This window comes from Hylobates moloch, unplaced genomic scaffold, assembly GCF_009828535.3.
Source record: "Hylobates moloch isolate HMO894 unplaced genomic scaffold, HMol_V3 SCAFFOLD_23, whole genome shotgun sequence".
Taxonomy (NCBI): domain Eukaryota; kingdom Metazoa; phylum Chordata; class Mammalia; order Primates; family Hylobatidae; genus Hylobates; species Hylobates moloch.
This window is the reverse complement of record NW_026652298.1, coordinates 10,251,734-10,272,225: the sequence shown is the minus strand read 5'-3', so window position 1 is coordinate 10,272,225 and position 20,492 is coordinate 10,251,734. Positions and strand designations below refer to the sequence as shown.

Genomic DNA, 20,492 nt, shown 5'->3' with positions numbered 1-20,492 from the left:
GGTTGGGGGATTTATTTGTTCCAGTTTCTTAAATTTTGAAAGTCTTCAAATAGACCTATAGCTGATAACATTTCTGTGAATAGCTTGCCTCTATTGGCCTTTCTAACTCTGCTAGACTAAAAGAAAGGGGGAACCACAATTGAGGAACTCTTGTTTGAGTTCTAGACTCTCTAAACATGGAGGAAAAATATCTACATGTCTCAGAGCATGAGAAGACATGGATAAGCCCGTATCAGGAAGGGGATGCCAGAACTCAGAGGAGCCACAGGGGCTGTGAATCATGAGTAAACAGCTGTAGCTATCATGGCTTATGGGCATCGGATTTTCCAGGATATAAAGTACCTCCTTGCTCAAAATTGGCATTTATTATTGAGGAATGTTTTTAAGTAAATGTAGCTGCTTTTTCTTATGAGGGTTGTTAGTATAAACCTTTCATTTGCATTAAAACAAGATAGTCTCAGCGGTGTCCATTTGTCAAATCAACGGTAACTATGTTAATCTCCATTATTTTATTTATCCTTACTTTCTGTGTTTCTGTTTCCCCTTATATGCATATTGACCCTTCCCATTCTTTCTACAGTGATATACACTGACACTTATTGGTGTTTGTGAAAAATTGGAAAATACCTAAACACTCACTAATAGAGTGGTTATTATTACTTGTGTGTATATAACTGTGAAACAAAAATGATATTGAGATGTATTAAATGTCCTAAAATGAGGATCCTATACACAAGGATTTAACAAAGCTCATCTTATTTGTTAAGTGGCTTGACTCCTAAATTATCAGAAATAGATGACTATTCTATTTTTAAAGTATGCTAGAAAAGGTGCTTTCACATCCTTATAATTTATTTATTCTGATTTCTCACATGAGGCCAGGATACACACTGAAAACTAAATGTGAATAGAAGAAAGATTGGAAGGCAATATCCCAAAATATAAACAGAGGTGATTTGGAGATATTGAAACAAAAAGTGGTTTTTTTCTCCCTCTTTATTTCCGTCCCTTTCTCTATATTTTCTAATTTTTAAATATTGACTATCTGACAGTTCAAGAATGGGAGAAATAAATTTTATTTAATGAATACAATTGAGCATTTTTCTAACTTCTATGTTTGAGTTCATTGATAGTGTAGTTTCCATTTCGAAAGCAAGCAGTGCTTTCAATAATGAGAATTTAAATATGATATACCTCAAATTTTTTTTTTTTTGAGGCAGAGTTTCACTCTTGTTGCTCAGGGTGGAGTGCAGTGTTGTAATCTCAGCTCACTGCAACCTCCGCCTCCCAGGTTCAAGCGACATACCTCAGTCTTTAAGTGGTACTATGTTTATGGACATCAGTCACTTTATAACGGGTTTCTTGTCCATACCTTAATCCTTCTTCTTCTTTACAAAATGAAAATAGTAGAAGATAGTTTTCTTCTCTCTCATATGTTCCATGCATTGGCACTTCTGTTCAATCTTACATGTGGAATTCTAGTAAACACTGACTACTCCTACCATCATGACCCCTAGCCATAATATGATTTATCTCCACACTAGCAGAAACTAACTGAGCCCCCTTCGATCTTACAGAAGGAGAATCAGAATTAGTCTCAGGCTTCAATATCAAATATGCTGCAGGCCCATTTGCCCTCTTCTTTATAGCTGAGTGTATAAACATTATTATAATAAATGCCCTAACTGCTACAATTTTTCTAGGAGCACTATACACTATTTATTCACCAGAACTCTATACGATATATTTTACTATTAAAACTCTCCTCCTAACCTCCCTATTTTTATGAATTCAAACAGCGTACCCCCAATTCCACTACAATCAGCTTATATGCCTTTTATGAAAAAACTTTCTGCCACTCACACTAGCGTTTTTCATATGGTATATTTCAATACCCGTCACAATCTCCAGTATTCCCCCCAAACCTAAGAAATATGTCTGACAAAAGAGTTACATTGATAGAGTAAATAATAGAGGTTTATTCGGCAGACCTGATACCTATTTCAGTGACAAGCACAGCAACAAAAGCTGTTCCCAGAAATGTTGTTTGGCACTGATGTCCACTCCTAGAATGAAACTGTCCATTCTAAACTGTTTTTTGCAAAAACTTGAGCACAGCTGATCTCTATCTAGTATTTAATTTCCTGTTTTTCTGTTGTACTCCTCAGTGGGGTAATAGCAATCCAGCTTTTCTTTTGAATAGGATGAAGATATTTCTGTGGTAGGTTTTTATATTAATTATGCATATATCCCCTTCCAGAGATATGGAGAATTTGATTATTACCCAGGTGATTCCTTTATTTTTTCCAAAGGCGTAAAATGTGATGGTAGTAATCGTAATTCATTCTGAGATGTTTGTTTACAGACCCATTATCATAAAGAAGAAAACAGGCTTAGAAAATATTTTGTTAGGAAAGCCTTCCAAAGAAGATACAAAAAACATTATTAATTAAAATACGGTTGTTTTGTAAATAAACTGATTAAAATAGCTTGTCAGAAAATAATCATAACTAGAGAAAGTAAACATGTTACTTTTATTTGATAGCTTATTTTGATCAGTAAACCTTACTAAACACTCTTGGCTACACTAGTGCTTTGTTAAATCCGTGTGCCTAAGATCCTCATTTTAGGATATTTAATGGTGAAAGTATCCAAATAGAAAATAGGCACTCCTCTTTTAAGTAATAGGAGAGGTGTCTTAGTTAGAAAAGCTCTGACATAGTTCCATATCAAAGGTGAAATAGATGTCCTATGTGTATATTATTATGAAACACAAATGAATTTGAGAGGTATTTGGCTTATCCTCCTTTTAAGCACCTTGACTCCTAAACTATCAGAAGTAGACAACTATTCTATTTTTAAATTAACCTAGAAAAGGTGTTCTTACACCACAATAATGTGTTTATTCAGATTTCCTTTGGGAAAGAAGACCAATCCAAATGTAAATAATTCAAGCTGGAAAGTTGTTAATAAGCTTAATTAATTCAGTTCCTTCTGACTTGAAATTTATGGTAATTGAGGGATTAGCTAAAATACAGCTTTCTCTCGTCAGGAGGAGAAAGTTTATGTAGAACAGTATAGCATAAATCAGGCTTTGGGAGAATACTTAACTACTTAAAAGTAATTATTTAAAACAGGTTATTTTAACAGAGTACTTCAGCAGTGCTAGTATCTAGAAATATCTAGAATTGCTGCAATTAGGAATAATTATTTAAAAGCAATTTCTACTGTGTAACAGATTTATTAGATTTTCTCCAGATTATATTAGAAGTGATGAATTTGTATTTTCCTTTAAACTTTCTGTAATGCATAGTGTTTATGAATTCATTTCTTCTTCTACCGTAATCTAAATTGATGAGGGTTTGCTTTATTTCCAGAATTAAAGAATACTGGAATTAAGAAAATAGAATGTTTTAGAGAAAAATGTAAATTCCAGGTGAACATTACTAAGCTGAGTCAGGCTATACATAAAGAACACATATTCTTCCAGATTGTTCTCTTAGGAAACAGACCCCAGGGAGAGTGTTCCCCCCGCCACACTATCAGCTAAACACCGTTTCCCCTTCTGCTGTATTACTGGTCCAGCTAAAGACAATTGAAATGATCTTGTCTTACATACCCATGTGTTCTTTGCTTCTATTCTCAGTTGAAGGTGATCGGTAGGAAATGTGGCGAAATGAGAAGAAGAAAACCAAGATAGGAAGGCATAATCAATTGGAAGCCATAAATAAGGATGGTTTCACAGTTAGTAGATATTTACTTTGGGAAAACGATAATTAATTAAATTCAGCAGTTTGCTACTGAAAGCCAGTGGTTTTACTGCCAAAATTATTTAATGAAGATTATTGAGAGTAGGAAAAGTAAATTTGATTCCACACAATGACATATACAAAAATATTCTTAGCAGCTTTATTCAGAATAGCCCAAATTGGAAGCAACCCACATGTCTGTCAATAGGAGAATGGGTAACTAGTGATGCATTTATATTGTATAATACTACACAGTAGTAAAAAGACAAGCTACCAATATATGTACCAGGTACAAAAGAGTAATCCTGTGTAATTCCATTTATGTGAAGTTTAATAGCAGACAAAAATAATCGTTGGTGATAAGTTAGAGTAAAGCTACCTTGGGAGGAGTATATTCTTGGAAGGAGCACATGGGAATCTTATGTGGTGTTGGAAATGTTCTGTGTCTTGATCTTGGTAGTGACATGGATGTATACATACATGAAAAATCATCAAGATTAATGTACTTTGTATACTTTTTATATGTTAACCCTCACTAAAATATGAACGTTATTACTATTATTTAGCAACATACTATATTTAAAAGGTAACTCAACTAAGTGTAAGTAAGTTCAAATCGTAGACCACCTTAAGCTAAGATATAACAAAATAAAGATATGCTAATTTGCTTTCTCAGGTTCGTATCTTATATTTTACTACATATACTGTCCAGCCCCCTCTAATTTGATAGTTGTTTAAAAGGATTGATATTTTATATATTTTTTTCCAAAATTCAAGAAATAATTATACAAAAATCTCAGTTCAGATGAAAATGTGGTTCATTTTAAGGAACAATGGCCTCATATTACAATAATTTTATTTTCCAGGTGGTTTGGGAACATTCCATGCCCTTCTAAATACAGCTGTACATGTAGTCATGTATTCCTACTATGGACTTTCTGCGTTGGGACCAGCCTACCAGAAGTATTTGTGGTGGAAAAAATATTTGACATCATTACAGCTTGTGAGCAATTAATTGCCTTTAAAACCATATATGAAGCAACTAGAGTCACTTGTTTTCACTGTGAACTAGGATACTAGTTAAATAAAGAAGAAAGACAAAACAATAGGGGTAGAGAGTCTGGCCCCTACATGATATGCCATCATGGTTCTTAATATGTTAGATGAACTTTGGTAACCAAGAGGCTCAGACAGTTAAACAAGCATGTGTAGTTTTATGCCATCTTTATACTATTTTATGCATTTATACAAGAATAAATACATTTGTGATTAAAATAACTCCAAAGTTATATGACCATCAATAGGCATAATACCTATTAGAAATTAGAAATTCCATTAGATCTAAATGACCTTGAGGGAATGCAACTTTGAGGGAATGATGAGCCTTCCTGTGTGCTTACCTATCTAGTCCTAAGATTTATAAGTCCATCTTTCCTCTAGTTAATAAAAAGCATTGTGAGAATTAAAAATGTAGAGGGTTAGACCAACATATATGTATTACCTAAATTTGAATACTGCCCTTATATAAACAATGTTTGAAAAAGCCAGAGGCACTCAGTTTAGACCTAATAATGCATTCTAAGCATTAATTCTCAAAATATATTTAATTTTTTTGGAGACTCATTATGGGTTTGAGATGATGATTTGCTTTACATTTTATTGGTGTCTATTAAAAGGAGAATTCTGCCATCCTTGTATTTCCACATTTGCAGTCTATAATAAATTGATGTCATATTCTGCCAGTAACACCGATGAGAAAGTATGAATTTGGTTTAGATAGCATGGTGAAGATTAATTTTTTATTAAAATCCTGTGACTTCCTACGTGAAATTTGGCACATTCATATAATGTGTTCTTCCAGGTGAGAGATTGATATTTTAATGGGTAAGGATCCTAAATCAAGATCAGAGTATTTCCTTGCAGAGTTATTTGTTGTATTTGAAGTTGGCAGCAAACTAAATGACCAACCATAAGGATATGGTAAAATAAATTATTTTAATTCATACTTTGAAATACTATGAAGTCATGAAAATTACTCACCATTGCTTCTTTAAAAAATACTATTTTCTCAAAGTAGTATATGCTCATTGCAAATACGTGAGAACACCTAATTAAGCAAAGAGAAAAAAAATACATGTAATTCTGCCACCCAGGGATAATCACTGATGATATTTTTATTTGGTTTTCATCCAGTTTTTCTCTCAGGCATATGTGTACACCTTTTACATTATTTGTATAGTATTGCATATATAATTTTGTGTTTTGTATTTAGGCTTTTTTTTCTCTTAGCATACTCTTAAATGTTGTACAGACTTTTTAATAACATGAAAAAATACTGATGTAGAAAAAATAGGATGGACATTTGTTCATTATATTCTCAAATATGTCAATTATACACAAACATACACATGTATAGAATGTTGAGGATACCGTTTAGCCTTCCTAAAGTTTTGTTTTCTCTTTTGCAAAATGAGAGGAATAAGTGGCTATGCTGTGGGAATGTCATAAATATACATTAAGATAATGCAAGGAAAGTTGATGATGACAAGGATAAAATGATAATAAAATAAACTGTGAAAATCTTAACCATGATTATAACTAGACAGATTGTGAGTAATTGTTGTCTGTTTCTTTATAGAGTTTTACTTTTCTAAAATTTCCACAGAACAGATGTTGCTTTTTAATCAGGGAAAACATGATAACCAGAAAATCTGAATATTAGCCTAGAAAAGGTCCGTCTTGGGACTGTATAACATGTTCTGCCCTACAGAGCCCTTGTGCACTACTAGAAGGGCCACCAGTTCACTCTCACACCTTGTAGATTCTCTGCCTCAGCTGGCAGTTCAGACACTTTTTTTTTTGAGATGGAGTCTCGCTCTGTCACCCAGGCTAGAGTGCAGTGGCACGATCTCGGCTCACTGCAACCTCCGCCCCCCAGGTTCAAGCGATTCTCCTGCCTCAGCCTCCTGAGTAGCTGGGACTACAGGCGCGTACCACTGCGCCTGGCTAATTTTTGTATTTTTAGTAGAGACAGGGTTTTGCTATCTTGGCCGACCTGGTCTCGAACTCCTAACCTCGTGATCCACCCGCCTCAGCCTCCCAAAGTGCTGGGATTACAGGCGTGAGCCACCGTGCCTGGCCCAGACACATTTTTATCTGTGACTGTGGAGGACAAGTGGCAGGTATAAGGACTCAGAGATGCTTTGGCTACTACAAAATTCAAGGGGCTTTAAGTAAAATGTTATTATTTTCCAAAAATTAAAATATCTGGTCCAATAACAGGACAGAATATTTGAAATTGAAATCATCCTGAAAAAAATAGGCCACATGTAGTGCATGGTCATTTCATCATAGTCAAGGACTCAAGTCAGAGACTTATAGAGAAAACCTGCTCTGTTGATTCTCTGAGTAGTAAAAAGGTTGCTGCACTGCACAGCTCCAGGGAACATTTAAATATAGACTCTGTGGTTGTGCAATTTTGCGGTTCTGAATAGTGGATCCATACTTCCAACTGGCTTTTGACATTATACCACCCATTATCACTCTCAGGGAGGCTAGATTTAAAGGTGGACTTCTCTGCCCAATAGTGCACTCTCTGCACTTTGAGAGTGCATAAACATAGGTAGGTAAAGAATTGTTAACTCTTCATATCTGAATAATTTTTTTTCACATTTTCATTTCTTAGGTCCAGTTTGTTATTGTCACCATCCACATAAGCCAGTTCTTTTTCATGGAGGATTGCAAGTATCAGTTTCCAGTCTTTGCGTGCATCATTATGAGTTACAGTTTCATGTTTCTGCTGCTCTTTCTCCATTTTTGGTACCGCGCTTACACCAAAGGTCAGAGGTTGCCCAAAACTGTGAAAAATGGAACTTGCAAAAACAAAGATAATTGAAGCCCAACGTAAGTCTGTGATCGAAACTGATACATTGTCTTCCTTGACAATCAAGAGGTATTTACCTATGCAGTGCATTTTGTATATTTTTCAAAACTAAGAGCTTGTATTTTTATGATAAGTTATTGGGATGTCTGATATTTGAGAGCCCGAAGCTTCCAGATAACAGTCTTCTGATAATTAGAGCCTACAGCCGCCAGAAGTTTTTTTTGTTTTTTGGTTTTTTTTTTAGCTGCTTTTAAACCTAATCCAAAGGTTTTGTTTAAAACATTTTGTTACAGTGAAAAAAAGATATGAAGCAATACAGTACTCTTCAAGGAAGTCCAATAAAGATGAAAAATATCATTAGGTATTTTGAGCACAGACAGAGATCCATGTGATACAATACATTCCTTCTGCTGGGTCTGGAAAGTCTGGAAACCAACTGTAGGCCCTGGCTTTGTCATTTATTGACTGTAATCAGAAGATACTATATTTGCTCTAGAGTTAACTCCCATTTTAGCAAGCTAGCACAGGTGAAAATTGAGTGAGTTTTTGATAACTTGTCATTTAAAATCTTTAATGATAATTTTCAATGGATCTTTTCAGTAGCCATCACCAGTTTTGCTGTTAAGACTTCCTCACAACCCATTTGTTGTACAAACTGTTTCAAAGTAGCAATCCTTTGGGTTAGTACACTGATGCCCTTGACACCAAGTTTCATTCAGTTGATTATTTTCAAAACAAGGTGATTTGTTTTAATGGGTTAATGAATACTTTGCTATTACTGTTTTACAATTAACTTTGTATATCTCTGGAAAGAGATGAATTTGTCAATGTAAAAAGTATTGTGTAGTTCAGTGGGAAAAACCTGTTGTCTGTTATAGTATCATATCACTTTCTTACATTGTCATGGTTTAAATTATTATCTTGGTTAAATATATAGGTTAGATACTTACATGTTCGTATTATTAGCACACTACAGGTACTACCCTTAAATCATAAATAATATTACCTATTGTACACAGTTTCCAGATTTGGGTTAGAGTGGCTGTGAAGCAACTAGAGGCAAATTGTGGCACAGAGAATATCCAGGGGAAAATTGAATATGTAAGCAAACAGACTACATAACGGTAATAGATTATATAATTAATGTTATAGGTATACTGAACAATAAAATATTTTCTGGAATTATGAATTAATTAACAACCTGGATTTCTGTTTCCAGACCTATAAAACCATGTAATGAAGGACTGAAATTCATTTGGCATAGGCTTTGTTTCTTTAAAATTGCTACTTTCTTTCTGTTATTTTTACATTTTCTTGTCAGAGAATCAAAACTACTAGTCAGTAGAGTTTTGTCCAAGAAATAATATTTGGACATTTGTGAATTTTTCCGTATTTTTTTCTTCTTTTATTTATACTCAATTTCGAAGCACTGTTTATGTTTGTAGGACTTTAAACAATTAGTACTTAAAGCCCCAGTTAATTTTGAACACACAGAGATACTTATTGTACAATGCCTAAGTTTTACTCAATACCATGGCTTGTTATGTTTACACTTACCAGATTCATAAGGTTATTTGCCTTTAAGTGATCTTTTGTGATTTTACTTGATTACAGCATGAGAAGGTAAAGGTTGATAAATGGGAGTAATTACATATATATATATATATATATATATATATGTATATAATTTATTATTTTTTTTTCTGAAGCAGTTTTACTTTTGTTGCCCAGGCTAGAGTGCAATGGCGCAATCTCAGCTCACTGCAACCTCTGCCTCCCAGGTTCAAGTGATTCTCCTGTCTCAGCCTCCCAAGTAGCTGGGATTACAGGCACCTGCCACCATGCTCAGCTAATTTTTGTATTTTTAGTAGGGACAGGGTTGGCCAGGCTGGTCTCGAACTCCTGACCTCAGGTGATCCTCCCACCTCGGCCTCCCAAAGTTCTGGGATTACAGGGGTGAGCCACTGCGCCTGGCCATAATTTTATATTTTTAGAAAATAAAGAATAAAGGACAAAAGAGCACAGCTAAATGAAACTGCTGCTCTAATTTATTCCACTGGAAAGGTCTCAGGACGCCTTAACTGTTTTCCAGGTTTGGCTCTTCATATCTAACCTGTGCTAAAATGAGAAGGTATGCTAGGTGCTGTTATAAATCACACCATTTCCAAAGACCCCAAGTAGTATAGAGACCAAAATGAGGCAAAAATTAAAGAGATGAAACAGGAGAGTTTATTTCTTGCATACTTGCCGACCGTCATCATACAACCTCTCCTAACCTCCCTGTAGTCTAAAATGTTTGACTTGCCTATAAGCTAGCATGTAATAAAACACATACTCAATTATATGAATAGAAGTGGAGAGCCAGAATGCTACAAAAGAAATCACAGCTGCTAGAAGTATCCTCCATAGAAACATCAACATGATTGTGGATCAAAATGATTTTCACTGGATATAGAATTTGTATGGGCCGTATTTATTAGAGTTCTGTGTGGTCACATAGAGTTCCTGTGGGATTTCATCCCACTTTTCAGGACTTAATTTGTTTGGGTTTGCTTACCTAACAAGCAACAACAACAACAAAATAAATAGTTCCAATATCTAGTTTATTACATAAATCTCTATGAATCCTTGAGGGCCTATATCTATATTATAAATAAATACAAATATAGATTTTTAAATATCTATGGGACTTTGCCATTTACAGCCTTAATTATAAAATTATGAGATTATATTCTCTCCATTACCCTTTATTTCTGTTAACTTTTTAAAGACTGGAACATTCTGTGGATGTTGTCAAAGTTTGAGTTTGTTTTTCCCTGTGTATTATAATAAATTTGTGGTATTGCATGTATATGTGTGTGTATTTTTCATTTTGGAATCTAGCTGCATGTATTTGCATGGGTTGGTGACTTTTAATTTGAATACTCACCAATCAAAGTTATTTTACATATTTCTTGTACACGTGCTGTGTTCATCTTTGGGATACAAAGATACCTAGAACATAATTGGGATCTCCTGGAGCTTACCAACTGGCAGATGAAATCATGTGACAGGGCAGTAGATGATAGGTGCCAGATGAGTGACAGTTCTGCCACTTAGCAGACAGGGAAGACTCTATGAAAGAATTTGAATTTGAGTTATGTGTTTAGGTTGTACAGAATTTCAAAATTGGCGGTATGTTAGTAGGCAAGGTTTTTTAAGTGGAAAGAATTAACAAAAAAGAATAATTTTGCCATCCCCACTGTCTCTAATAAGTGGGAATAGCTAATGATCACTGGTTGCTAAAACAGTTAGATGAAAGGTTGATGGGGATGGCTTGTGCTGATACGACTGAACCCACTGATCAATCTTAATGTCATTCAAAGTGGGACAACCAGGTGTTTTGTCTCATAATACACTATAATACTCTGAGGTATTCGTGGCAAAAAAAAAATTTGAACTTGAATCTAATCAATCCTCTGTATCTAAATTACTAGTTACAGGAAGTACAGTATATAAGAGTTAAAAGACACCAAGAGGATACAATCAGCCGAGTCCAAAATGCAGGAAATTCCATAGAACAAATGACCTGGTTTCTTCAATAAATAAATGTCATTTAAAAAAAAGAAATCCAGAGAAGGCAACTTTTGTAGATAAAAGACTTAAGATATATTAACCAAATGTCATTTGAATCCTGATTTGAACAAACCAAATCATAAAAGGGCATTCTTAGAACAATTAGATATAACTGAACATGAACTAAATGTTAAAAGACAGAAATTATTAATATTAGATATTATTACTGTATTGCAGATGTATATATTTTAAAGTCCTTATATGTGAAATACATACACTGAAGTATGTATATGTAAAATGATAGGTTGTCTGATTTCACTTTAACATACTCTAGTAAAAAGAAAAGGAGATGTTGATAATTGTTAAAGTTGGGTAATGGGTTCACTTAATAGGAGTTTATTATACTCTTCTGTCTACTTCTGTGTATGTTTGAAATTGTCCAGTTTTTAAAAAGTAATGTATGTATTATAATGTTCTGTATAGATGTTATTTAAGTTAGGAACCAAAATGACAGAATTGACATGATTTTCACTGGTAGTCAGTCAGTATTGAGGGTGCTTACTGCATCTAAGTGTCATGAGAAACTTTAAAATGTGCTGGATGTGGTCCCTGCCCTTAAAAAGTTTACAGTACAGTTTAAAAAGACAAGCCTACCTCAAATTTTAATAAAAACAAAGGTGGCATACCTGTTGACAAGTGAAAAGTGTATTACAGATTTGCAAGATATGTTATCCTAATGTTAAATAGTTACCTTTGATGAAACAAAAAATAATGTTCATCAGGACCCACTGAAGATGTTTGATGGAGGAGTAACATGATCAGCCTGGTTATGAGAGCCTCTGGAAAAGAATCCCTTCCATGGAGCCTGAGGCTCCCTGTCACCAGCATTTTCCAGTATATCCTTCTCGTAGGAAGCAGTTGGGTGTAATAGACTGTAGTTAGTGTCTGTCATTCCAAAGCATCATGTCATGTAGCTAAGTACTCTGGGGAGGGGCAGGGATACAGAGAAAATCTGCATATACCATATACCACCAGGGAAGAAGATGTCTTTGTATGCCTCCTTGGGTACCAAATACAGTAGAGTCTAGGTCTGTTTCTTTCTAAAGGGCTTTCCCAGGGGTCCCACACAACAACTTCCACTTATATCTCAATGGTCAAAACTGCCTCATGGCCATCTCTGGCTGCAGGGGAAGCTGTGAACTAATTTTCTAGATGGGCACATTGTCATCTCCAACAAAATTAGATTCTATTAGAAAGAAGGTAAGAGATGACATTTGAGTAAGCACCTGATGTAACCTCACCCACTGAGAATCCACCACCATGATGGGCCATTATTTTGCACAGAAGTACATATAATTCTTCAAGTGTCTAAATGGAAAAGTGATTGAACACACTTATTTAGGGCCAGCACTCTGCCTGGCATCAGCAAATGATTAAATCATTACTTTTGGATGAATATATATACACATAAGTTATATATAATGTATTATAATAGATTCAAAATGATTGATATACTAATATAATTTTTATATAGTCTATATATTCAGTGTATATATTTAGCATATATTTTTCCATCAGTATGCTATTTGTATAGCCTTTGTTATCTTTATATAAATAGTATTGTTGTTTCTCAAGCTGTTACAGTTTATCTATTATTGACTAACAAAAATCACCCCTAAATTTGATGACTTACAGCTACATCAAGGCTACATCTCTTACCACTTTGAAGGATCAATGATTTGAGAAGCTGAGTGGTTATTGTTTGGGGTCCTTGGTGCAATTGCAGCCAGACTGTGGCTTAACCAGGAACCAGGAGGTTGAGGCAGTGGGGGATGGCTGGAGATCTCTGTGTAGTCTCAAGTCCTGTCCGTGTAGTCTTTCCCCTTGGGCTACTTTGAGCTTCCTCACAGCATGGCAGTCTCAGGGAAGTCAGACCGAAGGCTTCAGGAGTAAGCATTCCAGTGAACAAAATGGGAGCAGTATTGCCTTTTATAACCTAGCCATAGAAGTCAGGGAATATCACTTCCCCTGTACAAAAGCCCACCCATTTTCAAGAGGAGAGGACACAGACCATGTCCCTCAATGGGAAAAATGTAAAAGCTACCTCGTAAGTACATGTAGGATGGGAGAAATATTGTACTTGGAAACTACAGTCTGCCACACAAAGTATTACCTAAAATAGACAGGAATACTTATTTTTCTCTTTAGGAGAGTTAAAGCCTATGTTTAATTCACACAGTTCTGGTTTGTATTGACTAGTTCTGTAGGTGAAAGTAAGTGCTGTTTTAATTTTTCACTAAGAAAGTGGCCCCTTGCACAGAGAAATAGACTCAGATTTGAGTATGGAGTTGAAGGTAGGTCCCTAGATTAAATGAGAGCAAGGGTTATGGTTTTCTTCGTTTCAGGCAGCATAAGATACACGATGATTGGGGAGATAGAAATTCCTCCAGATGTTTCTAGCAGATACAACCACAATATAACAGGCCATACAACATGTCTTTTATACCAGGCTGCCCCAGAGAGAGGGCCAAAGGCTCTTACTTTCCTGGCGCTGGCTCGGCATGTTCATACTTTTTATTGACAGCCAGTATTATCAGGTCAGGCTGCACATGTACCTATAACTCAACAAAGTTACAAACTATAATACTCTTCAAATCTAAATATGAGCATTTTTGCCTGTATTCAAACTACAGCATTATTAAAACATTGCTGCACCTTCTTTGTATTCTAGGACCTACAGGATTCAATTAGTTTGGGATGTACTCTGGTTACTAAAGGGAGAAAGCTTGATATGAGGTAAGTATCTCTTAAGTGCCAAGGCCACACGAAAGGACACTCTGTACATAGTCCTTACAACTTAAATAAGAATGATACAAGCATCTGAGTATTTGAATGTGGAGATGTAAACTTGGAGCTACTGTGTTCCTTTTATTTTTTTTATAAGAGATGGGTCTTCCTCTGTTGCCCCAGCTGGAGCACGGTGGCACCTTCATAGCTCACAGTAGCCTCACACTACTGGGCTCAAGCAATCTTCCTGCCTCAGCTTCCTGAGTGGCAACATGCCTGGATAATTTTTTTTATCTTTTGTGGAGACGAGGTCTTGTTATGTAGCCCAGGCTGGTCTTGAACTCCTAGTGTCAAACGATTCTCCCACTTCAGCCTCTCAAAGCACTGGGATTACGGACAGGAACCCCCCCTTGTAGCCTTCTATCTTAAAAGTTGTACAGATTCTGGTCAGTGTGTCTTTTGCCCATTTTGGGTTATCTTGCCCATGAATTTATGCCTTTCTTTTTATTCTTGTGGCAACCTTCCTTGTTCAGACCTGAATAATTTTTCCTAGATTATAATATTATCCTAGATTATAATATAGTCTAGATTATATTATAATAATATTTGCCTAGATTATAATATTATATTATCCCTGTATAAAAGCCTTTCATCCTACTAGATGCTGTCACAAAGAGGAAGCGTGGTACACTGGTTGGGGGCACAGTCTCTGGAACCAGCCTGCCTGGTCAAATTCTGACTCTGTTTCTTGCTAGCTCTGTAACCTGGACAGCTTCTCTGTCTCTTAGTGTCCCAACTGAAAATGGAAACAATACTTCTTTATCCAGTTATTGTGGGATATTAGATGAGTTAAAACAGGGAAAACTTTTAGAGCAGTGCTTTCCTTCCAGTTATTCAGGCTAAAAACCTCAGAGTCATCCTCAGGTCCTTTCTCTCTCACTCAATGCCAAATCCAACAAGAAATCCTGCTGGCTTCCTCTCAAAGTATAACCAGAATCTGACCAATCCTGGGCCCTTATCTCATGCCTGGATTCCTGGAATAGCTTCCTATCTGACTCTCTGCTTTTGCCTTTGCTTCCCTAAAACTTCTTGTCCAAATAGCAGCCAAAGTCATCTCAACGTAAATCAGATCATGTAACTCTTTTATTCCGAACCCTACAATGGTTTCTGGTTTCACTGAGCGTAAAAACTCTGTCATTGCTTCTCTGGCCTCCTTGCTGGTCGCTGGACCATTGTAAGTGCATTTCCATCTTAGGGTTCTTCATTTATTTTTCTCTGCCTAAGGAACTGTTCCCAAAATAACTGCTGGCTAAACCCTTCAATTCTCTCCTGTGTTCAAATCTCACTTTTTCAGTACTGCAGCCTGCACCCTCATCTTTCTTTTTCCTATACAGCACTTATTACCTTCTAACATGCTATACAATGCATTTAGTTACTATTAATATTATTTATTGACTGTCTTCCTCATAAGAAAGTAATCTCTTCAAGGGTAGATGATTTTGTCTATTTTGTTCACTGCAAGTGCCTAGAACAATGGCTGGCATATTACGGGAGTTCAATAACTGTTGTTGAATGAATGAATGAAGCACTGAATAAGTATGTGCTATTATTATAAGTTCTCTTCCTCTGCTCACTCTTTAGTGGTTTAGTCAATCATTCAACAATTTGTTAAACTCCTACTATATGCCAACTGCTGTGCTAGAATATAAAAATAAAGTCAAATAATACCAATCCCCACAGAGATTTTCACTTGGATAGAGGGCAACAAACATGCAAACAAGTCCAGTCAGATATTCTGCTGTTAAACAAATAGTTTTTGTTTTTTCGCTTGTTTGTTTGTTTTGAGATGGAGTATCGCTCTGTCGTCCAGGCTGGAGTACAGAGACACAATCTCAGCTCACAGCAACCTCCGCCTTCCGGGTACAAGCAATTCTCCCTGCCTTAGCCTCCTGAGTAGCTGGGATTATAGACACCTGCCATCATACCTGGCTAATTTTTGTATTTTTAGTAGTGGCAGTAAAAACTGGACCCTTTCCTTACACCACATATGATGGATTAAAGACTTAAATGTATACCCCCAAACTATAAAAACCCTGAAGGACAACCTAGGTAATACCATTCTGGACATGGGAATAAGCAAAGATTTCATGACAAAAATGCCAAACGCAATTGCAACAAAAGCAAAAATTGACAAATGGGATATAATTAAACTAAAGAGCTTCTGCACAGCAAAAGAAACTATCAAGAGTGTAAATAGACAGTTTATAGAATAAGAGAAAATTTTTAGAAACTATGCATCTAACAAAAGTCTGATATCTAGCATCTATAAGGAACTTAAACAAATGTATAAGAAAAAAACATTAAAAAGTGGGCAAAGGACATGAACACTTTTCAGAAGAAGACATACATGCGGCCAGAAAGCACATGAAAAAAAGCTGAACGTCACTGATCATTAGAGAAACACAAATCAAAATCACAATGAGATTTCATGTCACACCAGTCAGAATGACTATTATTAGAAAGTCAAGAAATAAAACAGATGCTGGCAAGGTTGCAGAGAAAAAGAATGCTTATACACTGTTGGTGGGAGTGTAAATTAGTTCAACCACTGTAAAAAGCAATGTGGTGATTCCTCAAAGAGCTAAAAACAGAACTACCATTTGATCCAGCAGTCCCTTTACAGGGTATATACCCAAAGAAATATAAATCATTCTGTCATAAAGACACATGCACACGTATGTTCACTCCAGCACTATTCGCAGTAGTAAAGACATGGAATCAACCCAAATGCCCACCAATGGTAGACTGAATAAGGAAAATGTGGTACAGATACACCATGGAATACATGCAGCCATAGCAAAGAACAAGATCATGCCCTTTGCAGGAACCTGGATGGAGCTGGAGGCTATTATCCTTAGCAAACTAACACAGGAACAGAAAACCAAGTAACATATGTTCTCACTTATAAGTGAAAGCTGAATGATGAGAACACATGGACATATAGAGGGAACAACAGAACAACAGACACTGGGGTCTAAGGGTGAAGTCTGGGAGGAGGGAGAGGATCAGGAAAAATAATGAAAGGGTCTAGGCTTAATACCTGAGTGATGAAACAGTCTATGCAACACAGCCCCGTGGCACAAGTTTACCTGTATAACAAACCTGCACACGTACCCCTGAATTTAAAATATAAATAAATAAATAAATAAATAAATAAATAAATAAATAAATAAATAAATACCAAGAAGCAGCTTGTCCTCTCCTTCTGGAATCTCTGCCTGGTTCAGGCCACCTGCCTCCACTCCTGCCTCCACCATGTCCATCAGGATGACCCAGAAGTCCTACAAGGTGTCCACCTTGTGGGCCTGGTGCCCGCATCAGCTCCTCGAGCTTCTCCTAAGTGGGCAGCAGCAGCTTCCAGGGTGACCTGGGCAGAGGCTATAGTGGGGCCAGTGGCATGGAAATCATCACCGCCGTCATGGTCAACCAGAGCCTGCTGAGCTTCCTTAACTAGAGATGGACTCCAACATCCAGGAGTCTACACCCAGGAGAAGAACTAGATCAAGACCCTCAGCAACAAGTTTGCCTCCTTCATAGACAAGGTACGGTTCCTGGAGCAGCAGAACAAGATGCTGGAGACCAAGTAGAGCCTCCTGCAGCAGCAGAAGATGGCTCGGAGCAACATGGACAACATGTTCGAGAGCTACATCAATCAACAACTTTAGGTGGCAGCTGGAAACTCTGGGCCAGGGGAAGCTGAAGCTGGAGGCGGAATTGGCAACATGCAGGGGCTGCCGGAGGACTTCAAGAACAAGTATGAGGATGAGCAATAAGCGTACAGGGATGGAGAATGAATTTGTCCTCATCAAGAAGGATGTGGATGAAGCTTACATGAACAAGGTAGAGCTGGAGTCTATTCTGGAAGGGCTGACTGACGAGATCAACTTCCTCAGGCAGCTGTATGAAGAGATCTGGGAGCTGCAGTCCCAGATCTCGGACACGTCTGTGGTGCTGTCCATGGACAACAGCTGCTCCCTGGACATAGACAGCGTCATCGCTGAGGTCAAGGCACAGTACTAGGTGATCGCCAACCGCAGCTGGGCTGAGGCTGAGAGCATGTACCAGATCAAGTATGTGGAGCTCCAGATGCTGGCTGGGAAGCACAGGGATGACCTGCGGCATACAAAGACTGAGATCTCCTGGATGAACTGGAACATAAGCCGGCTCCAGGCTGAGACTGAGGGCCTCAAAGGCCAGAGGGCTGCCCTGGAGGCCGCCATCAGAGCTGCCCAGTAGCGTGGGGAGCTGGCCGTTAAGGATGCCAACGCCGAGCTGTCTGAGCTGGAGGCCGCCCTGCAGCGGACCAAGCAGGACATGGCGCGGCAGCTGCGTGAGTACCAGGAGCTGATGAACGTCAAGCTGGCCCTGGACATCGAGATCGCCACCTACAGCTGCTGGAGGGCGAGGAGAGCCGGCTGGAGTCTAGGATGCAGAACATGAGTGTCCGTATGAAGACCACCAGCGGCTGTGCAGGTGGTCTGAGCTCGACCTATGGGGGCCTCACAAGTCCCGGCCTCAGCTACGGCCTGGGCTCCAGTTTTGGCTCTGGCGCGGGCTCCTGCGCTTTCAGCCGCACCAGCTCCATCAGGGCCATGATTGTGAAGAAGATTGAGACCCGCGATGGGAAGCTGGTGTCTGAGTCCTCCTGACGTCCTGCTCAAGTGAACAGCTGAGGCGGCAGCCCCTCCCAGCCTGCCCCTCCTGCGGCTACCCCAGAGCACGCGAGGGAGGCGGCTGTGCAGGGGAGCACAAGAAATGGGAGACTCACCTGAGACTCAGCCCTAGCCCTCAGCCCACCCCCAGGGGAGTTTACTGCCTGGGGATCTCCCATGCTCGTCTCTCCAGCTACAAAACAATTCGATTGCTTTTTTTTTTTTTTGTGGTCCAAAATAAAACCTCAGCTAGCTCTGCAGAAAGAGAAAGAAAGAAAGCGAGAAAGGAAGAAAGAAGTTTTTAGCCTGTACAATGTAGGCACAGAAAGGAGAAATAGCTCTATCTGGACTGTGGTAGGACTTAAGCAGAGACTTTAAAGGGGAGATAATATCAGCTGCCTCATGAACAATAAGGGGATGTTTGCCAGACAGAAAATGAGGCAGAAGAGTGTGCCCAACAGGTAATTCCAGATGAGGAAAGGAAAGAAACACCCTGGCCTGAGCTTGAGGGAAATATGGAAGGTGAGCCCAGTGTTTCGGCTTTAAGAGTGCAGGACCAGGAGCAGTACTGATTGGGATGGGAGGGGCGGGGTGAATGGTGAGTTGTTTGTGGTCAGAGAAGATGCTTGATGTTATTTTTCCCGAATGTTTTAAGATTTGTTTTGTAATATAACATGTGGTCTATTCTTGAGAACGATCCATGTGATGAAAAAAAGAATGTGTATTTTGCAGCCTTTGGATGACATGTTCTGTAATTATCTATTAGGTCCCTTTGTTCTATAGGGCAGATTAAGTCCAATATTTCTTCACTGATCTTCTTTTTGGAAGAGCTCTCCCATCCTGAAAGTGGGGTGTTGAAGTCTCCAGCTAATATTGTATTGTGGTCTGTCTCTTTCTTTAGCTCTCATAATATTTGCTTCATACATCTGGGTGCTCCAGTGTTGAGTGCACATATATTTACAATTGTGATATCCTTTTGCTGAATTGACCCCTTTATCATTCTATAATGACCTTCTTTGTATCTTCTTATAGATTCTGTCTTGAAATCTATTTTGTCTGCTATAAGTATAGCTACTTCTGCCCTTTTTTGGTTTCCCTTTGTGTGGATTATCTTTTCTCATCGCTTTATTTTCAGTCTGTGTGTGTCATTACAGGCAAAATGTATTTCTTGTGGGCAACAGATCATTGGATCTTATTTTTTTTATTCAGCCACTCTATGTCTTTCCATTGGAACATTTACTCCATTTACATTCAATGTTATTACTGATAAGTAGGGACTTTCTTTTGTCAGTTTGTTATTTGTTTTCTAATTGTTTTGTAGTCTCTCTTCCTTCCTGACTTCCTATTAGTGAAAGTTACTTTCTGTGGTGGTATGTCTTAATTTCTTTCTTTTTCTTTTTTATTTTTTTGCATCTGTTGTATATTTTTAGATTTGAGGCTACCATGGGGCTTGCAAATACTATCTTATAACCCTTTTATTTTATTTTATTTTATTTTATTTTATTTATTTATTTTTTTTTTTTGCGACAAAGTCTTGCTCTTATCCCCCAGGCTGGAGTGCAATAGAGCGATCTTGGCTCACTGCAACCTCTGCTTCCCAGATTCAAGCAATTCTCCTGCCTCAGCCTCCCGAGTAGCTGGGATTGCAGGTGCCTGCCACCATGGCCAGCTAATTTTTGTATTTTTTTTTTTTTTTTTTGAGACAAGGTCTCACTCTCGCCCAGGCTGGAGTGCAGTGGCGCAACCTCTGCTGCCCAGGTTCAAGCGATTCTCCTGCCTCAGCCTCCCGAGTAGCTGGGATTACAG

The 20,492-nt window shown here is 37.8% G+C and overlaps 1 protein-coding gene and 1 pseudogene across 2 annotated transcripts in view; both read left to right on the top strand.

Annotated features, from left to right (window-relative positions):
- Nucleotides 1-13,983, top strand: part of ELOVL7 (ELOVL fatty acid elongase 7) — a 50,664-nt gene extending 36,681 nt beyond the window's left edge. Inside the window, exons 4-6 of one of the 2 annotated variants that reach the window (XM_032145054.2) lie at nt 4,616-4,752; nt 7,435-7,652; nt 13,919-13,983. In XM_032145054.2, coding sequence (XP_032000945.1) covers nt 4,616-4,752; nt 7,435-7,644 — 347 coding nt within the window. In that variant the 3' untranslated portion in view covers nt 7,645-7,652; nt 13,919-13,983. Of the gene's footprint in view, nt 1-4,615; nt 4,753-7,434; nt 10,470-13,918 lie in introns of those variants that run through there. The other variant, XM_058433990.1, reaches the window with a different exon arrangement.
- A 3,264-nt stretch (nt 13,984-17,247) lies between these two features.
- LOC116462569 (keratin, type II cytoskeletal 8-like) lies at nt 17,248-18,683 on the top strand (annotated as a pseudogene).
- Nucleotides 18,684-20,492: the final 1,809 nt, after the last annotated feature.